At 41.7% G+C, this 19,662-nt stretch overlaps 1 protein-coding gene across 2 annotated transcripts; it reads left to right on the forward strand.

Annotated features, from left to right (window-relative positions):
* The first annotated feature begins 15,283 nt into the window (after positions 1-15,283).
* Positions 15,284-19,201, forward strand: LOC131257704 (uncharacterized). Of its 2 annotated transcripts, none has more exons than XM_058258516.1 (3): positions 15,284-15,661; positions 18,588-18,656; positions 18,760-19,201. In XM_058258516.1, exons 1-3 carry the CDS (start codon positions 15,455-15,457, stop codon positions 18,934-18,936), a joined length of 453 nt encoding a protein of 150 aa, XP_058114499.1. In that variant the 5' UTR covers positions 15,284-15,454; the 3' UTR covers positions 18,937-19,201. The 2 variants fall into 2 exon arrangements, with proteins under 2 accessions (XP_058114499.1, XP_058114500.1); XM_058258517.1 differs by lacking the exon at positions 15,284-15,661 and adding an exon at positions 17,208-17,698.
* Positions 19,202-19,662: the final 461 nt, after the last annotated feature.

Genomic DNA, 19,662 nt, shown 5'->3' on the forward strand with positions numbered 1-19,662 from the left:
GCAGACACATTAATGATAGTAAAACTTTTGCAGGACAGATTTAGTTTGGTACTTTTGTCGGTACTGAGCACAATAAGCATACTGTGTGATTGAGAATTTGATTGGATCACAGACCACTTAAAGATAAAACCTGCATCAGGTGGAATAACTTTCAAACATGTTCCATATAACCTACGTAATCAAATCTTGCCACATCTGGCAATACCAAATCTAAGTTGTAAAGAGATGGGGACTCTGACAATACCTACCCTAACTTGCCAGATGGACTCTGTGGAGCCTAACATGATTAATGTGTTTCATCCACCAGCCATTTTGCTAAAACATTTCAGGGCATAAGCCCAAAATTGAGATAGATCGAGCGATTAAGTGGACTGCACTACATAAAGCAATGGTGATGAGGACAATCACAATTGAAACTTTTCCAAGGCCCACTGATATTTATTTGTCATCCACCGTATTTAAAAGGTTAGATAGGCTTACTAGATGAGAGGAAAATATAAATATCAGCTTGATTTCTTAGACTTCTGTAGTTCTCAAAAAGTTTTTAACGGTGGATGTCTAGTTCCCCATTCCATGGTCCAAAAAATATCAGAAAAAAGGTTGATGTGTTTGGATAAAACACAAACATCACGTGGCAACGCAGAAAACCTGCCGGGACACAGTTCGTCGCATTTGTTCGGGAGGAATCCAGTGCAATCACTTACATCTAACTAATCAAGCACTTTATCTCCTTGCACGTGGCAGCGTACGCATCTGAACCATTAATCTCCTGGGTCTGATCGGACATCCTCCACATAAAAAATAAAAATAAAAAAACATTGGTTGCTTTGGGTATTGTGTCATATCCCATCAAGTGTGCAGAAGAAGTCCAGCCAGCGGTTGATATTCATTGTGCATCTAGAATAATCCAACCTGTCTTGAATAACGTGTGATGACGGTCCAGTGTCGGGCCCTAAAGATGAAGGGTCAGGATCTCTTGCATGTGTGCCACCAGCAGGGAGAATGATTAAGATAGATATGAAACGAATCTGGATACCAAGCAACATGAGTCATAGTCATGATGTGCCCTGAATGCATGACATGTCCTTGGATGCCAACCATGCAATTTTTAACCTTAGTCAGGTGGGCCACTTCTCATTTTATACACGTTAGTCCTCTATCATACACGTATTAGTTATCTGTAACTGACCTAGAAATGGCCGACACGTGGCAATCATTGAAATGAGTGGGCTACTAGCCAATGGCTAGTGGTTGGTGCTATGTGGACCTCAACATGATGTATGTGTTTCATCCATGCCGTCCATCCATTTTTCCATATAATTTTATGGTATGAACCCAAAACTGAGGTAAATCAAAATCTCAATTGGCCACACAGTGTTGATTGAACTCTCACCATTAAAAACTTTTTGGACTACAAAGTTTTGGTTGAAGCTGATATTTGTTTTTTTTTTCTTTCATTCATGTCTGCATGACCTAATATTGGTTGGATGTCAAATAAACATTACAGTGGACCTTAGGATGTTTCTAATGGCAGACGTTCAATCGCTACTATTTTCCCAATTTTCCCATGCTGTGGTCCACCTGAGATTTTGATCTGCACGATAAATTATTAAAATGATGTGCAAAAATGGATAGACGGTGTGGATATATAGAACAGAGATCATGGTGGGGCTCACATAGCACCGACCACTAGCCACCTGGCTAGTGGGAGCGTCACTAGCCAAACCACGTCCGTTTTACATGGGTCCCAACTCTTGCTCATTTGCATGTGCAGTCGGGACCCACATGCAGTCGAAGATAGATGATGAGAGCCGTTCATGATATGAATGGATCAAATGACACTTCACGGTTGCAGATAAAAGTCTTCTGCGGGGTTAGATGTTCCTTGTGATTTGAACCTTCAATAAAAGCATTGTTTTTCGCTCACACAAGCGTCACTTTTCACTTTGCAGTTCTTGCTTCCTCATCTCCGCAACGATAACAACCATTCATCTCATGTCCTTTTATCTTTACCTTTTTTATTACTGATCTTTTATTTCTTAACCTTTTGAGCCTTTTACCTTGATTTTGACTTTGATTTGAGGTTTGATTGGCAATCTTTCTTTTTTATTTTTCTTATTTTTTAAAAAATTATTTTAAAACATAGCAAAATAGATAGAAGTATTTAGGGACGGTTTGGAATTAGAGATTAAATAGTATTTTTAGGTGGAATTAACTAGATTATTACACCATGATTGTATGCCGGGAAATTAGATGGTATTTTTATTGTCTAATCTCACCATGGGGGAAAACCTTTGTATTAAGCGCTTGTTTCGCCGGGCGGATTGGAATGGATTGGAAGGGATTGGAAGGAAAATCCCGGGATTGGCTGGGTGTGCCAAACAAACTCGAGATTCTGATCTCGGGATATAGCAATCCCATGGGATTGCCAGCAATCCACTGACATCACCATCATTACCTTAAAATTCATCCAATTCACCCTAATCTCATTCAATTTTGCCTTGGACATGTTTAGCTCGACAGATTGGAAGGGATTGAAATGTGCAATCCCGGGATTGGAAGGGCGTGCCAAACAGACTCAGTGATCTAATCCAAGGATATAGCAATCCCATGGATCTTGCACCAATCCACTGACACAATCATCATTACCTTAAAAGTGATGCCATCCACCCTAATACCATTCAATCCCTTCCAATCCGCCCGACCAAACACGCCCTAAGTGAAACGTTTTGGTATGCCATGGTATTGTAATCAACAAATCAGATTTCATAAATGATGTTGGTTATATATGTGTGTGTGCGCGCGCACGTGCTCTGGTGTAAAGGGCACATGTGAATGACCTAAGTGGATAGAGTGCATGCATCAAAGTGGGCCCACAGATAGATGCAGTGGATTTTTAAATGCACTAGAAATCTCGACACATTTTTTGTTGGGATTGGATGACATAATACTCATATTAATTCAATCCTTCTTATAGTTTCCAAATGCTAAATAGAATTTACTTAGGATCAAATGCAATTCCATGCCACTTAATCCCATGTTCCAACTAGGTTAGTATACCATTGACAATTTTGAACCACAATGAGAGGGATATCATTTTTGTTGCCTTTTGAATTAGTGACAAAGGGGTGCAACTTGGGTTAAGCTCAACAAAGCTCAACTAGCCAACTGGAATTCAAGTTAGGCTAGGCAGAAGCTAGAAATCTTATACCCAACCCAAGTTTCAATTGGTCTTGGGTTGAGGTCCGGCAATTCAGCCCAACCCAAACTAGTTGATAATAACATTTTGTTATTGTGCCACATTCTTTCTATTTTTAAAAGTAAAGTGGTTCAAACATGACCAACCCAGTCTCTCCAAAGTTCTATTTTTCTTTTTCTGTTTTTTTCTTTGTTTTTTTTACACACGCACGCTGTGGGATTTCACCACTGGTGGGTACTCGAACCCTTGACCCGGTGTTGAAACTCCAGGGAGTCTACCACCCAGGTAAGAGTAAAGACCCCTCCATAGTTCTATTGCATTAGGGTTGACTATTCAAATTCAAATCTGCTATGATAGAATTTAAGGCTGGGTTGGGCTCATTGCCTTGAGGTTTGGTTGGACTTGGATGGAACTTCAACCCAATTGTTCCCACCCACGCTGCACCCTTGCTAGATTTTCGGCCGAAATCCATCTGTTTGCTGAGCTTTGGGTGAGATGTACTAGCATGCTCTAGTGTGGCTTTGGTGGATCCCTCCCTAGTGGGTGGAACCCTTTACTGTGGAGCTCACAGTGATGTATGTACCTTCAATCCACACCGTCCAACCATTTTGACAGCTCATTTTAGGACATGATACTAAAAATGAAGCTCACCCAAATCTTAGTTGGACCACATCATAAAAACAGTCATGATTGAACCTCCACGATTAAAAACTTCATGGATACCAGAGGAATGACTATTTACCATACAACCTGTTGATAAAGTCACAAAGACCCAGATGAACAGACCACACAAATATCATCTTAATCCAAAGCTCTTGTGGCTCACAAGAAGTTTGTAAGGGCGAATTACCACTGTTTCTAGAGGTCCATCTGAGCTTTGGATTTGCTACTTTTTTCGGCATCCTGCCCTAAAATGAGCTTTCAATTCCGATGAACTGAATGTAGTCACATACATCACTGTGGGCCCCACCGTCAGGGGTCCCACCCACCTCGCGTAGTCCCAAACAGGTACGTACTGCCCACGTGTACCAGTATTGTCCATGTTCGCCCGAAAGAACCGAGTACATTGCAATGCAAGGCGAATTGCAATGTGATATGGGCCATATGGCCGGTACGGGTAGTAATTGATACAATACGCTAAAACTGATTTTTATATTGGCTAAGACGTTTTCTGCTTTTTGGAGCAAACAGATCTGCCTTCTGTTCAGTAACTGAATGATGAGATGGGAAGCGTTGATTGGTCCACCTAATCAAGAGGCCTTCTTAAGAAGGCCCACTTGGGTATTTTCGTAGGGAGTAGATTAGCTGTTACACGGGTGTTACCGCAACCGTGTGGACCCCACCTCGATTTATTTGTTGTATATATACGCCGTTCATCTGTTTTCTTATATCATTTTAGTGTGCGATCTCAAACCTTAAGAAAATCCAAATCTCAGGTGGACCATACCACTAGAAATAGTCATGAATGACTACTAAACATTTTTTGTGGGCCATAAAAGTTTTGGATCAAGCTGATCATTCTATGTTCCCTTCATCCGGATCTTCTTGATATCATTAACAGGTTGGATGGTAAATAAAAATTATGAAAAACTAACCACGTACCCTTTGCAATTTTTAATGGTGAGGCACTCAATCACCACCCTTTCCTGTGGTGTGGTCTACCTGAGACCTTTAGCTGTTTAAATTTTTGAACCAAGTAATACAATGAGGTGTATAAACGGATGGACGGCATGGATATACAAATAATGTTAAGGTGGGCCCCCACGGTAAGGGTAACATCCACTAAGGTCTTGCCCGAGTAACACCTAATCCGCTTACATTTTCATCAGCCCAAGACACGCCGAAAAAAAAGTCGTTTATTTGCATCAACCTTTCGGGAAATAAGTCGGTACGCTTTTATGGTGCTGACTAAATTCTGTTGTGCCCACCACAAATTTACAAAGTTCATCCACGCCGTCCATCTGTTTTTTCAGATCATTTTAGTGTTTGATTCCAAAATTGAATCATATCCAAATTTAAAGTGGACCACACCATACGAAACAGTGAGAATAATGATTTCCATGGCCGAAACCTCCCCAGGCCCCACAGTGATGTTTATTTGTCATCCAACCTGTTCATAAGATCACACATATATTGATGAAGGGAAAACAGAAATATCATCTTGATCCAAAACTTCTGTTGCCCCCAAGAATTTTTCAACGTTAGACGTTCAATTCACACTTTTTCCTGTGGTGTGGTCCAGTTGAGATTTTTATATAATTCATTTTTGGTTTCAAGTCCTAATATTATCTGCTAAAATGGATGCACGGAGTGGATAAAATACATAAATTACAGTGGGGCCCACAGAGTTTACTCAGTTTTCTTGGGCTGGGTTAATCTGACCCCCAAAGGCCCATGAGTAGTGAACTTCTAGTTTGAATTGGGCCGTATATGGGCTTCGACACTTTAATATGTCAACGGGCTAGGCCTATGAGGGATCTGCATCAGCCCAAGACCAACACAAAGCTGAAATGAGTCAGCCCAAAAGGTAAAGTGTTACCAGCTAGATTTCCAACTGGCCCAACCCAACCCAACAAGCTTCTGAGTCTAGGCCCAAAACGATGCAGCTAACTCCAACTGGGAACGGTCAGGAGCTTTGAGTGGCCACCGTGATGTATGGGTCTTATCTACACCGTCCATCCATTTTTTTTCCTATCATTTTAGGTTCTATGACTAAAAATAAGAGCGCTTAAAGGCTTAAGTGGACCACACCACAGGAAGCAGCGGTGATAATGATTATCACCATTGAAACTTTTCTAGGGTCAACCATGATGTTTATTTCCCATCCAACCTGTTCATAAAGTTACATAGACCTGGATGAAGAGAAAAAACAAATATCAGCTCCATCCAAAACTTCCGTGGCCCAAAGAAGTTTTCAACGGTAAGAGTTTAATCCCCATTGTGTAGTCCACTTGAGCGTTGGATCTGCCTCATTTTTAAGCTTATGTACTAAAATGATATGAAAAAAATGAATGGACGGTGTGGATAAGACCCATACATCACGGTGGCCATTCCAAGCTCCTGCCCGTCCCACTCATCAGCTGAAAGAACGACGTGTAGGCTTAGCCTAGCCTACTGGGCCTATTTAACAGTGATGGGCTGCTGTCTATGCATGTGTGGACTATTCCTTGTCTCATGGGCTGGGCTGGGCCTAAACTCAAATCTGTAGATCGTTGGCTGGAGCTGGACATTGTCTGGTTTGGCCCACCCGACCTGAGTGGTTGCAACCCTTGATTACATGGGCCAATCTTACCCTTCTGGCCTTCCCAGTAGCGCTGGAAATGGGCCAATGATGGGATTAATTGGTGCCCAGATTAGAACTCATAGCAACCGCATAATTTATTTTTTAGTTAAAATTTAGCCTGGCCCGGCCCATGTACAGCCCTTAATGTAAGAGCTGCACACTTCCGAGTTAGCTCGGTCATCTCGGAAAAGCTTGAGTCGCCTTGTCTTGAAATTTGATTCGGATCAAGTCGAACTGGTTTTTGGAGATCGAAAAAATTTCAAGCCGAGTCTAAGCTTGCACGAGCTCAACTCGGCACAAATCGAACCTCAACTCGAATCCGCAAGCCGAGTTCGAGCTTACACGAGCTCCACTCGACTCAAATCGAACCTCAACTCGAATCCACTCAAACAGAATCAACTCGATGACCTGGTAATTTTGATATTGATGTTTCTCATCGAGTATTAGATGAAATGATTTAACAAAGTGTTGTTTTAGGGTGCGTGTATCTACGGATCAAATAGTGATGAGGAATGAATGAATACAAAAGAAATCACTACCAAAAAAAAAAAAAACAACTTTACATTATAAAACTGTTTTTGAATCTTGATTTTAATTTTGATCGTTAAGTATTTTACGAAATACCTATAAAAAATTGTTACTGTTACGCATTCAGTGACAACTTGAAGATGCATTTCACGTGTTTAAGAAAATGTTGCGCTAACTTGAACTGAACTCGAATTGACCAATTTGTTGACCAAACAAAGCTGAGCTAGCCAGACAAACTCGAGGACCGAGTCGAGCTAAGTTCAAACTTCCCAGTCTAGCCGACCCAACTAAGCCCGACTTAGCTCAACTCGTGTACAGCTTGTAAGGATATATGATAAGTGTCCTCTCTACTGTTTCACCTGGCATGCATGTGAAGGGATTGGACCATCTGTGTAGACAAAGCTACCATAGATGCTTCGTGGTTCTAAAACCATAATGATGATGTGACCTCAAACCAATTGTAGAAAATAATAATAATAAGGCCAAGGTCAGCATTAACAGCAGACAATTGATGGATATGATACTGCTCAAAATGTGGGCCATCAAAGATGTAGTGTTGATTCATACTAACGCATCCATTGTTGCGTGTGTGGACCCAAGATGAGCAACTTGGATCGACTCATCTAGTTTCCATTTGAGTCACAACTTGTCATGCGCCAAATTCGGAAACCGGGCTCACAAAATTTTCGATCGTCGAATCTGGTGCCGACAGCCTCCATAGTACCCCATTCTCGGCTCCCAGCGTACATACGCTACCAATCCTGGGATCCTACAAGGAGGATTTTCCAACGTACATTTATCTCGTAATAAGCATAACCACAAGTTTTCCCAAATCAGAAAGGCAACATCATCATCACATATCCACTAATATAATCATTTGAGTACAATGCTGGAAGGGAAATACATAAATCGAAAATCAAAGCTCCAGAAGACCGTTGCATGCTCCAAGCTCAATGCTGCTGCAACCTAACGCCGCCTTCACGCATCTATCGTGCATAAGCTTATAGAAAGCTTAGAGGGTGGTGAGAGTGTGTGTAAGGTAAGTGTCAAGTATACAATAAAGCCCATAAATTATACATCATCAGAATAAGCGGAAATACTGACAAGATCATGAATCATACAATATCAGAATAAGCGAAAATATACTGGTAAGTCCATGAGTACTATCAGCTGTACCAAAGTTATGCGATGCAAAACATAATAAGACAATAACAGATGCTGAGAATGCAATGCAATATGCAAATCCTGACAAGCCACGAATACCATCAACCTCATCTAGGCCATATAAGTGTAAAAACATAGTAACCCAGAATACTAAGTACTGCGGATGCAATGTAATATGCGGTGCGAATGAAATGACCATGCTGAAATGTGAAGTCGAGATGATAGTACGTAGTATCGCAGGTTATGGGGTACACCACAAATGGACTTCTATCCAAACCAGTCCCAAACCTAAATTTAGATAGTCTGACTTAATGTGGTAAACTCCTGATCTCAGGTTAGTTGCGCGCCCAACCGAAATCCTAGTCATGCGAAGGTACACGTAACAAATAGTTACGCACCACCAGCCCGAGTGGATAATGAATAAATGAATGAATGGATATGCAATTCATCCACATATCAGTACGGTTGCTCTCTGAGGAAATCACCGGGGTCTATTACACTCCACACCGAATACCTCCTCCCTAGTTGTATAGCCCAGTGAGTGGAAGAGACCTCACTATCCGCCTAGCCAGCAGTCTACCAATACCTACTCGGCTCGTCGATACCGGACCCATTTACGAGCTGGTCATACTCAGCCTAGCTTATAGCCCCCTCACTCGGCGAATAAGGCCACACCCCCTCCCAACCGACCACGATACAGTGGGAGACGCGGCCTACTGATATTCGGCACTCAAGCGCTCATGCTCCACTCGATCTAGACGTAGGGGCACCTCCTAGCCTCGGAGATTTTGAAATTTTCACCCAATGACATCTTAAGTGCCCACAGTGCTAGAACCAAGTATTTTCTGTGTCTCATTTAGTCATCCACGATGTGCCTGTGGAGGTCACGATGCTGATGTCACTAGGGCATACAATGATCAAGTCACATATATGCAAGATGCATAAGTCACACTATCCAGTCATGCAGCAATCCTGCGCGTACGACGCGATAATGTGGGCACTCTGTCTCATAAGGAGTCTCGTAAATAGTCTGCCCAATGGCGTATGCTATGATCAAACATTCCTTATATCAGGCATTCATATAATGTGTATGGGCATGAATCATGGAGTTATACTAAGCATTTTATATGGTGATAAACTATTCTCACAATAAAGATGGGCCTACACACAATAAGTATGGGCCTATCAATGGGCCATAGGGAGAGTTATAATGTGGACATTTAACCAACATTATTCTTACAATGTGGACGTCAAACCAACATTGCTCCCAAGGCATGACCCGCCATAAATGTCATTACATAACCCATGGTGGAATCACACAATGCAATAGACCTTGTATACATCCCATTGGGCCTCGACCCATAGGCCTCAACCCACGGGCCCTAATACATCACAATGGGCCTTAACCCATGGGCTCCAAATACAGCACAATGGGCCTCAACCCACGGGCCCTTATACATCACAATGGGCCTCAACCCATGGGCCCTAATACATCACAATGGGCCTTAACCCATGGGTTCCAAATACAGCACAATAGGCCTCAACCCACGGGCCTCAAATACATCAAATGGGCCTCAACCCATGGGCCCTAATACATCACAATGGGCCTCATTACATGGGCCTCAAATACATAACAGGTGGGCCCTGCACCTAGGCCTCAAAACACTCAACAGGTGGGCCCTGCTCATGGGTCAAAGATACATCATGATGGGCCACAAGTATATCCAAGTGGGCCTCTCGAATGGGCCACAAAATACATCAAAGTGGGCCTCACAGATGGATCACAAAAATACATCAAGGTGAACAATCTGCCCACATGTTCAAATAGTGGACGGTGTTGATATACATTAATGTGGGGCCTGCTGCCAACAAAGGAGCCGCTAGATGGCTGCTGCACAGGCAGCTAGTTGCGCTTAGGAAGGCAAAGGTGGGTACCACGTAGGGCCCACCACCATACATATATTATATAGTATATAATATATAATATATTATTTAGTAGTGGGACCCACAACACTTGTTGTCGTCATATGGCAGTGGATCCCACCATCAAATAGATGGATGGCATTTATAAAACACATACGTCATTGTGGGTCCCACGTGGGGCCCACCATAACGTTTGTTTGTCATCCAACTGTTGACAAGGTCACACGAACCTGGATGAAAAGGAGAAACAAATTTCATATTAATCCAAAACTTCGGTGACACCCAAAAAGGGTTTCAATGGCAAACGTTCACTCACGCTGTTCCCTGTGATGTGGGCTACCTGAGTTACGTACATATCTAATTTTTGGAGAGGACCCGCTGCCCTAAAGGGGCCACCAAATGCACAATGTGGATGTTTCACACACATCACGATGGGATCTGCAATGGGGCCCATAGACAACGTCCAAGCAGTGGACGCTGCTTGTTGCAGCGTCCTCTGTACGCTGACAACAACAGCGCCCCTGTTGCTATATATATATATATTTGAAATCTAAATTTCTGAAGTTTTTCACAGTTAGGCCTTGCATCAGTTGAATCTAGTCTAGCCAATGGATTCTACAGTCCATAACAAATCCATCGAGCCCAATATTGGGCATGTTTCAGCGTGTAGAAAAATTTAAGTGAATTTAAACGGTGAAAATCACTGTTTGCTAAGGTATGACCCACTAGTTAGTCGGATCAGCTTCATTTTTCGGCTCAATGCCTAAAATGAGTTGGGGAAAAGGATGGACGGCTTGGATTGAATCCATATGTCAATGTGGGGCCTATACGAGTGGCTCACCCAAATAGCCTTGAACCAAGGCTAATATTTGTGTTTTCCATTCAACGTCCAGCGTCCAGGGACGCTGGACAGTTGTGGATTTCAAGTGGGCTACCCATGTGGGCCACCAAATGAGGGATGGGGTGGATACAACACTTATAAAGTGGGCCCCACTTATGGATGACTTGAATAAAATACATGCCTTATGGTGGGGTCCATCCGGGTGGGCCATACGGCCACATCATTACATACAACAAGAGAAAAAAATGAAAGAGAGGGAGAGAGAGATACACGTGTGATGAAGGGACCCCGACACTATGGGTCCTCCTTTGCACGATTTACAATATACATCAAGTGGGTCCCAATACATGTGGGCCCACCAAATCAAATCAACAATAGAGATTCTTCTCCACCAAAATGGAAGGTCTAGATGACCTCTAGCCATGCAAAGAAAATAAACATCATGATGGGGTCCATGGGGAATGGCTCTATCATGGAATGATCATGAGAATCAAGGTAGACCATCGGCCACACCTAGGGTCCAAAGTGAAATCCATACCATCAATCGGTAGGCCTTACTTGGCCCTTCATCAAAATAAAAAATCTAGCCTATGGTAACACCCACCGTTCGATCTTCTTGGTCCGATGGAAAGCCAAGCTCCTTGTGTGTCACTTTGATGGTGGAAGATGAGAAATGAATAGCTAGGAGGTTTTTGGGATGGGAAGGTGGGCCACCAAAATCACTTTTCTCTCTTAAAATGCATGGATGTGCACTTCTCTTGCTAGCTTGAAATTTGTGTTGAGAAATGAGGGAGAGAGAGGGTTGTAAGGGAGGTGATGGGTGATGGAGTGATGGATGTGAGGTAAGGTGGTACTTGACATGTATGAGTGTGTAAGAGAGAGGGTGAGAGAGAGTTGACTTGGTGGTTGCTTGACTTGGAGAAAGAAAGCATGCGTGTGTGTACTTGACATGAGGTGATTGATTGATTGATGGGACATGTTGAAGAGATTCTCTTGGGATTACAAACGAGCGGCTTTTTCTTCGAAATAAACGTCGACCCACATCTCCCTGCCAGGGTATTGGATCGGTATGCAAGACGCGGCGTTGGAACCGCGGCGATGGTGCGGTCGCAATGGTACAAGTCTCGGATTAAGCCGACTTAAATCTACAGGATACAACTTAGAGTCATGCGCAAACATCGATTATAGGTCGCGAATTACCGAACTTCGACGGGAATGATCGCGGGAGTCGACAGAACAGTACGGACTAGGATACGGGTCTTACAGCTCTCCCCACCTAATAAAAATTTCGTCCTCAAAATTTAAACCAGGACACAACCAATATAGAGCTCACCAAGGGAGGAAAATCCTATCCGAACACAACATGCCAACATAATCAAACACCTAAGAATGAGGACAACGCCTGCGAATCCCAGCCTTCTGCTCCCAAAATGCCTCATCAACACTACAATAATCAAGGCTTATGTTTCAGTCAGACCTATCAGGTAACAATATCCGTCAATTTCATTTGTTCATTAATATTTTTATCTTCTACCGTTGATTTAATAGCCACCAATCAAATGGACAGGAATGCCTAATAGATTTTATTTATTTTTTAACACTTATGCTATCGATGTGAGAGCTGAATATATTGGATCAAGCTTATATTGGTTTTTTTTTTTTTTTTCCCTTTATACAGATCTATGTTACCTTTTGAGCAGGTTAGATGTCAAATAAACATTACCAAAATAATACGCTGGGCCCTATGAAGTTTTAATGGTAGAGTGTTCATTATCACTGTTTTCTATAGAACGGTCCACCTGAGATTGGGATGTCCTTCATTTTTGGACTCATGCCCTACAGTGATATGGCAAAACGGATGGACTGCGTGGATAAAAATTAAATACATTAAGGTGAGCCCGACGGAAATGTTGGATATGCATGCACTCAGAACAGTTCTATAAAGTTCAAAAGGTAATATTGTGAAATGGAAGAGAAATTGGTTGAGAAACTTGTCTCCTTCTGTCCGTTTGGCGATCTAGTTGCAGCCGACCCTGTCGTCGAATCTTTGTCCACAAGTGTTGAAGGTAAACTCCAAACCTAAATCCACAAATCATGACGTTAGGGTTAAGTTTTCCCTAAATCTATAATGGTTGTTCCAGTCATTTAGGTGTCAGTCAACCTTCCTACAACCCTAATTGTAGAGGCAAATCTGAGACGGGCAAATCCTTATTTGTATTATTATTGTGTAGCTCACATGTATGATGAAATGCATGATCATCTTAATCCTTATTTTTGCTGGTGTTTGATTTCAATTTCTAAATGAAAACGGTTAATTTGAAGGGTACTTGGTATTTACTACTTCGTACATGTCCCTTGTATAGTTTGTTGTGTATTAAATGTGGACACATGTAAATTTTCATCTTTACTTCTTCTTTTTTGTCAGCTTGTTAGTGCACCCCACTGTCAGTTGACACTTCACTGTTAGCCACCCCCACTAGGGATCGATATCAAGACCTCAGCATTGAAACGAGGTATCTTTCACTCAGTCTACCACTTGAGCTATGGATCAAGGTGTAAATTCCCATCTTTACTTGATTACATTATTGTTGGAGCATAAAATTAAGAAGGAAAGAGGAAACTGTGAATCAATGTACTATGATTGCGCGGTGCGCAACATAGTGCAGATGAAGGTCCATTGTGCTAGGTGCAATGAGGAAGAATTGCTCGTGCAACAGAACTTGATAGTGGTCCATTGCGCAGGGCGAGATGAGACTTATCCCTAGCACAAAGGGAAGCTATTGTGTGAAAAATAGGGTTCACACTTGTTGTTGCCTATAAATACCCCTTCTCTCCCTCTCTCTCTCTCTCTCTCTTCATTTGAATCATACACAAATTCTGGGGGCCAACAGAAGATCGTAAACCTCTCGAGGTAGTCAACAAATATGGGAAGCTCGTGCATCATATTTGATCATTCCGACATGTCTTGAGTTTGAGAAAACTGCAGGTTTTAAGACCTAAAATTATTGAACAAAAAAAGTTCCTTTAAAAAAAAATATCCTAGAATTTGATCTTCAATTAGATTTGTGATCTTTATTTTTCCCAAGTTTTGTTAGACAGATCATGTAGAGCAAGGGATATCACCATTGAACAGATGGAAGAAAACACAACGCATGCAATTATTGTAATGATGGACCGTCCATTAAAGGTGCCTACTGATCAGGCATACGTGTGTGGTCCATCTGTGGACAGAATGGAAGCTGAGGATGATATACGCAGCATCTTGGATCACACTATGAATTTTTCTTAGCCTCCAGTTGAGGAGAAAAACTTTAATACTCTGGTAGAATGTGATGGATGATACACAAGGTCTTAAAAGTCTTGAGTCCAAGTTAGATATATCTTAAAGCAAAATTTATGCTAAGTCGATTATCTTACAATTGGATTGGTGGACATTAATTGGACGGTTGAAAATGAAAGACATCCAATAATCTTATTTCGTAAACGAGTGTCCACAAATCAGAGGTTAGGATTGTTTAATAAATCTGATTTTCGGACTGTAAGTTAGTGGATTTGAGTTAACGAGACCATGTAATTTGGATTCAACTCCCTCAAATTGAAGGGTTGTCAAGGAGATATTTGGTCCATGGGAGCCCAGAAAACTAACGGTGTCCCACACTAAACGATGGGACTCGCTTGTCGACCTCACGATAAGCTCCGGTGAGGTCGAGCTGTGTGGGCCCCACAAACCGTTCCATGGCCCATCATGATGTTTATATGCCATCCAACCCGTTCATAAGGTCAATCTAACTTGGCGAATTGAAAACCCAAATATAGCCTCATGAAAAAAGTTGACGGTGGGCGTTACATTCCCACTGTTTCCTGTAGTGTGGTACACTTGAGTTTTATTTTTAGTCTCTTTTTGGGATCATATCGTAAGATTAGCCGGAGAAACTGATGGACGGTGTAGATTTCTCACAGCCATATATGTGAGCCCCTCGTAGCTTACGACTGCAGGAACTTCCTGCTTGCGGGACTGCGGCAGCTCGCGTCCAGAAAGTGAAAAAAGAGCAAGTTTCTTTAACATACGCCGGGTGCGCAATTTACAGGAGGACGATGAATCGTGGCGTGGGAGGGCCGTTGCTTTCTATAGGAGATCTACTGAGTGACGTGGGCGAAGGAGGTGGGGACCTACCCCATCTTCCTCCTCCCCTTCTTCTCCCTCTTTCCACCTTCTTTCAGACGACTCTCTTCCTCCGTCTCATCTCAACCGCCTATTTCAGGTACCACTTCATACACAACCTCATCCCCTTTTCCTTCTTTCTGTAATAGCAGATAACCAAATTTCCTAATTTTTGTAAATGTATACTCCCCATTTTTTAATGGGTTGGACCAGATAGTCTGATCTGATCGGATATTTAGTCCACCGAACTCTAAACGCGTTCTCTCTTGATTTTCTGTCGGATCTTTCTCTTCTTTAGAAGACGTTGAATATACACCGTTGGTGATTTTCTCTCCAACCTTCAACTTCTTTCGAATGAGCATGGTCCACATGATGGGTGGATTGGCCCGATTCAGGGCCAGGGCATGCTCGTTGTTCGACCCGCCTAGTGATTGGTCAGGATCTTGCACTCCTGTGCCACAATTGGCCTCTTCATTCCATCCTAGGATGGATTGCCGCACAATTTCTTATGGAGCATTGCCAGGGATGAGAAGTACATCGACGGGTAGCAATGTCATTTGGGTATGAGGTTAATTCCATAGTTAGTAGGGTTCCGGATATCGGTATTGGATTAAAATAAGAAAAGAGAAGTATAGAGCTTATTGTACTATATCACTATATCACCGTTTAAAAAAAAAAAAAATTTCTTAAAATTTAATTTTTTTGTTTTTTAATTCACGAAGTAGTGAAAAATAGAAAAAAGAAGAAGAAGAAAGGAAACACAATAATCTTTGTGTTTTTGATAGGTATACAATAGGCGTGGGCATTGAGCCGAGTCGAGTCGAAGTGGGCCAAGCTCAGCTTGGCTTGTCCATGATGTACTTGAGTTCGAGCTTGAGCTCAACATTGAAGCCTGGCTTGTTTATCAAAGTTGTCGAGTCGAGCTTGAGCTTGTTGGGTGAGAAAGTAATGGATTCTGTTCTTGATCCTCCTCCATTGATTCAGAAGAGAAGCTGAATAAAAAAATTTTAAAGAGGCATTTTACATGACGCTCCACCAAGCGAAATTCATTTTTGGTTTGGCCCGGCAACCGAAATAGGGTTTAGTCCATCTTTTAGCAGTCCAAAAAATCCATCTATGTGGACCCTATGATAGAAGAACCGTGGGGCCAAAAGCATCCTCAATTGTATATTCTGAATTACCCATCATCAAGGCCATACTTTTCAATGGATAGGATTTTGAATAGACCTGGGACCACAGAAAAGTGGGACCTACCTGTATTGTTGTTGCTCAGACAAAAGCACAATTTCCGTTACCTTGCAGATGATCTGAGGACTTGTAGCTCACAACATATTCATGAAGGATATGTCTATTCATGTGAGTGCTCCATGCAATATACTATTTTGGATTCAAGAGTTCATCAACACCAACATCAAACTCTTCGCTGCTGGGGTGAAAGCAAAGAGATCCCACTTTAACTTTCTCCGCATTCCCCACAACTTTAATATATTTATTAATCGAGCCGAGTCGAGCTCGAGTTTGAGCTTCGAGTCGAGTCGAGTTGAAATGCCCCCTGGTCGAACTCGGCTTGAACTCAACTCGAGCTTCAAATAATTAGCTTGAATCGGCCCAAATCGGCCATTCAAGCTGAGTCAATCCGAGCTGATTCGAGCCGAGTCGAGTGAGTTTTTTGAGCTAGCTCGACTCGTGAACAGCCCTAGTATACAATGGTGCATTAGACCATTCTTTGGTAAGAATGCTGTTTGTCGGCCTAACATGTTGAAAACTGAATTTTCTTTTTTAGCTGTCTACCTCTAAGTTGATCGTCAATTCTTACTGCTATAGGTTTTGTTACATATTTCTGATCAAACATTTGTGCATCACTACTGATTTTCCAAAATTAAAACATAAGTGATTGTAATCATGAAATTGTTGTGAATTGTACAAAACACGATCATAAGTAATTATATGTATGTTTTCTGAACTTATTCTGAGAACATCAAAGGTCTGTTTAATATACAATGTAGGCTTAGGTCTACTAAAAGATTGTGTCTTTCAACATCTTATCCAGTTGAAATGCATTAAAAAGGCAAAACAGTGAGAAAATTTGAGAAAAAGAAAAATCACAAAATGGGGCCTTTTAATCCTGTCTAGGCACATCCCTGACAGGTTCCCATTTCCGGATGGCCTTTTTGGGTGTAGTTGGGAATTAGTGCATTCTCTAATCTGTTCAAAATCTAGTATGACATACCCAGCATATGTTCGGATGCAAATATCACAAAGACAGAGTATTGTGTAAAAGGAAGCTAACAATCGATTTGTTGCGTGAAGCTCCTTATAATGAGAAACATGTAGAAAAATCGGGATTGGTCCTCACTTGGGAAATTCATCAACCTTTGTGTGTATTGGCAAATCCCTGAACCATCACATTTGGAAGAACATTACAGCTGAGATGACGACAACTTGGTTTGAGATGGACCCATGAGCCTTGCTGGACAACATAAGCAGTGGGAAGGGCCAGATTCCATGTTTAATCGAAGTTTAAGCTGAGAGCATGGACAATCAGGACCTGCTGGAAAATTGCATAAATCGAGATAAATGGCTGAAAACTATCCATGGGTATTCTTTCTGCTCAAACTACCATGTTGAAGAATTAATTCCTTTCAATGTTCATCGTGCAAGCAGACTGTAGTAGGTGCATTTCACAGATTTCAGTTTTTCCCCCCCTGTATGTCTAGTAATTCACTTGCAGAAGCGTTGGCATCTGGTATGTGCCCTCTACTTTCTCTTAAATTAGATGCATTTGTACATAAAAACGAACCAAACCACTATCCAAATGGATATTTTAGCAGGGTGGATGCTTATCCATTCATCTTCACGTTTGGGTGGTTAGATTTTGAGAATCACATTGAGCTGGATAAAGTTTACTTTTTCTACATATTCTACCCAAATCAGCATCTAGAACATTTTAGGTATTGATCCATGGGGGAAAGGAAAAAAAGGAGAAGGAAAAAAATTCTGGTGGGCTGTATTTCCTAGAATGTGTCACCCAAAAACCCAACCCTAACGGACTAACCATCTGCCCCATTGAAAACCTATTCTGTGACTTGCAGTGGTGCGTTTGGATGTACAGCTCAAGTGGTGTTCAGTTTTCCCACTTTTTCCTCTGTATCTCACTTCCAATTTGGCAATATTCTATCACATCAGCCATCGAAACCAGAACTTTTGAATGTAGCTTTAGCCATCGACCAGAAAGGAAGATTTTCAAGCAGTCACCTGAATATTTAGCATGTAAGATATGTTTATTTTCTGAATTTCCATGAAGAAGCTAAACAAACATTTGGCTTTATGAAGAAGAAACCTTCTCAAAACAATGGGAATCAAGAATCCATCATTCCTCATGTCCTTGATTCTTGCATAATGGATTTATGCAGCGTGTTGCATTTTTTAATGCATGTATGGAATTATCATCAACAGAAATGTCGGATTGGATTTTTTTTTTCATCAGGAGAACTATAATAAGTTGACCGAGGCATTGAAGGGGACAGATCAATCATGGACAGCTCTAACTCTCAAGGTGACAACATTAAGAAAATGCCTTTTCTTTTCTTTTTTCCTTTATGGTTAAAGCAGTGAGTCTTCATTGAGGTATTCTGATTAATTTCCGGTGACATTGACAGCTATGTGCTTCTCTAGAGACTGCTGATAAGCTCATTCAGTCCGCTAACTCAAATGTGGAAACACTAGCGGAAAAGATCAGAGAGCTTGAGAGCATTATGAAACGGGGGGATTCCGCCGTAGCAACAGCAAAAGCTATCCTTAATACACAGAGCAAAAAGGAAGGGCCTGTAGTTTAGAGTAATTAGACATCTGATGAATGGTGCAGATATACAGAGGTAAGTTACCCATTTGTGTGCATGTAAACCTGCAAATAACAAACCATGAAAGGTTTTAAAGAGCTTGTATTATTTTATTTTATTTTTTTAACTAAAAAGATTGATTGATCATTGAGAATCTATAGGGGAAAAGCAAGTTGTAGGCCCCGAATGGTGACGTGACCTAATCTGCACCACACACGTGGCGTGTTTGAAGTGCTTGGAGCTCTCCAGATGGTGGAGCAAATGTAAATTGCAACTGATCAGATGATTCCTAGATGCTTGAGCAGTGGCCTACAAAATGGCATTTAAAACAATAATTATCTTTTCTGTTTTAACTGCACATTTACAGGCCGCAAATCACATTGTCAGCTTCTTCCAATTGGTGGGATTTTTGACATGGTAGAATGCCTTTGATGGCGCCATCTTGCTAAGGGATTCCTATCACCTGTTGGGCATTACAAATGTTGGAGATCTGGTCGGCCATATTTTAGGGTGCATCCTCTATAACTAGTTTACCAGGGGTGCATTTGGTTGCATCAAAATTGGACCGATTAATCATGAAATATTATGATATTTGGTGCAACCAAACACACCCTAAACCAACAGACCAAAAACAGGAAATTGCCAACAATGGCAGTGATGGGGATCTCATCTATCGGCAGCTCTGCTAGAGCTTCTTCTTCTTTTTTATCCCTTTCATTTTAA

This window comes from Magnolia sinica, chromosome 10 (assembly GCF_029962835.1).
Source record: "Magnolia sinica isolate HGM2019 chromosome 10, MsV1, whole genome shotgun sequence".
Taxonomy (NCBI): Eukaryota; Viridiplantae; Streptophyta; class Magnoliopsida; order Magnoliales; family Magnoliaceae; genus Magnolia; species Magnolia sinica.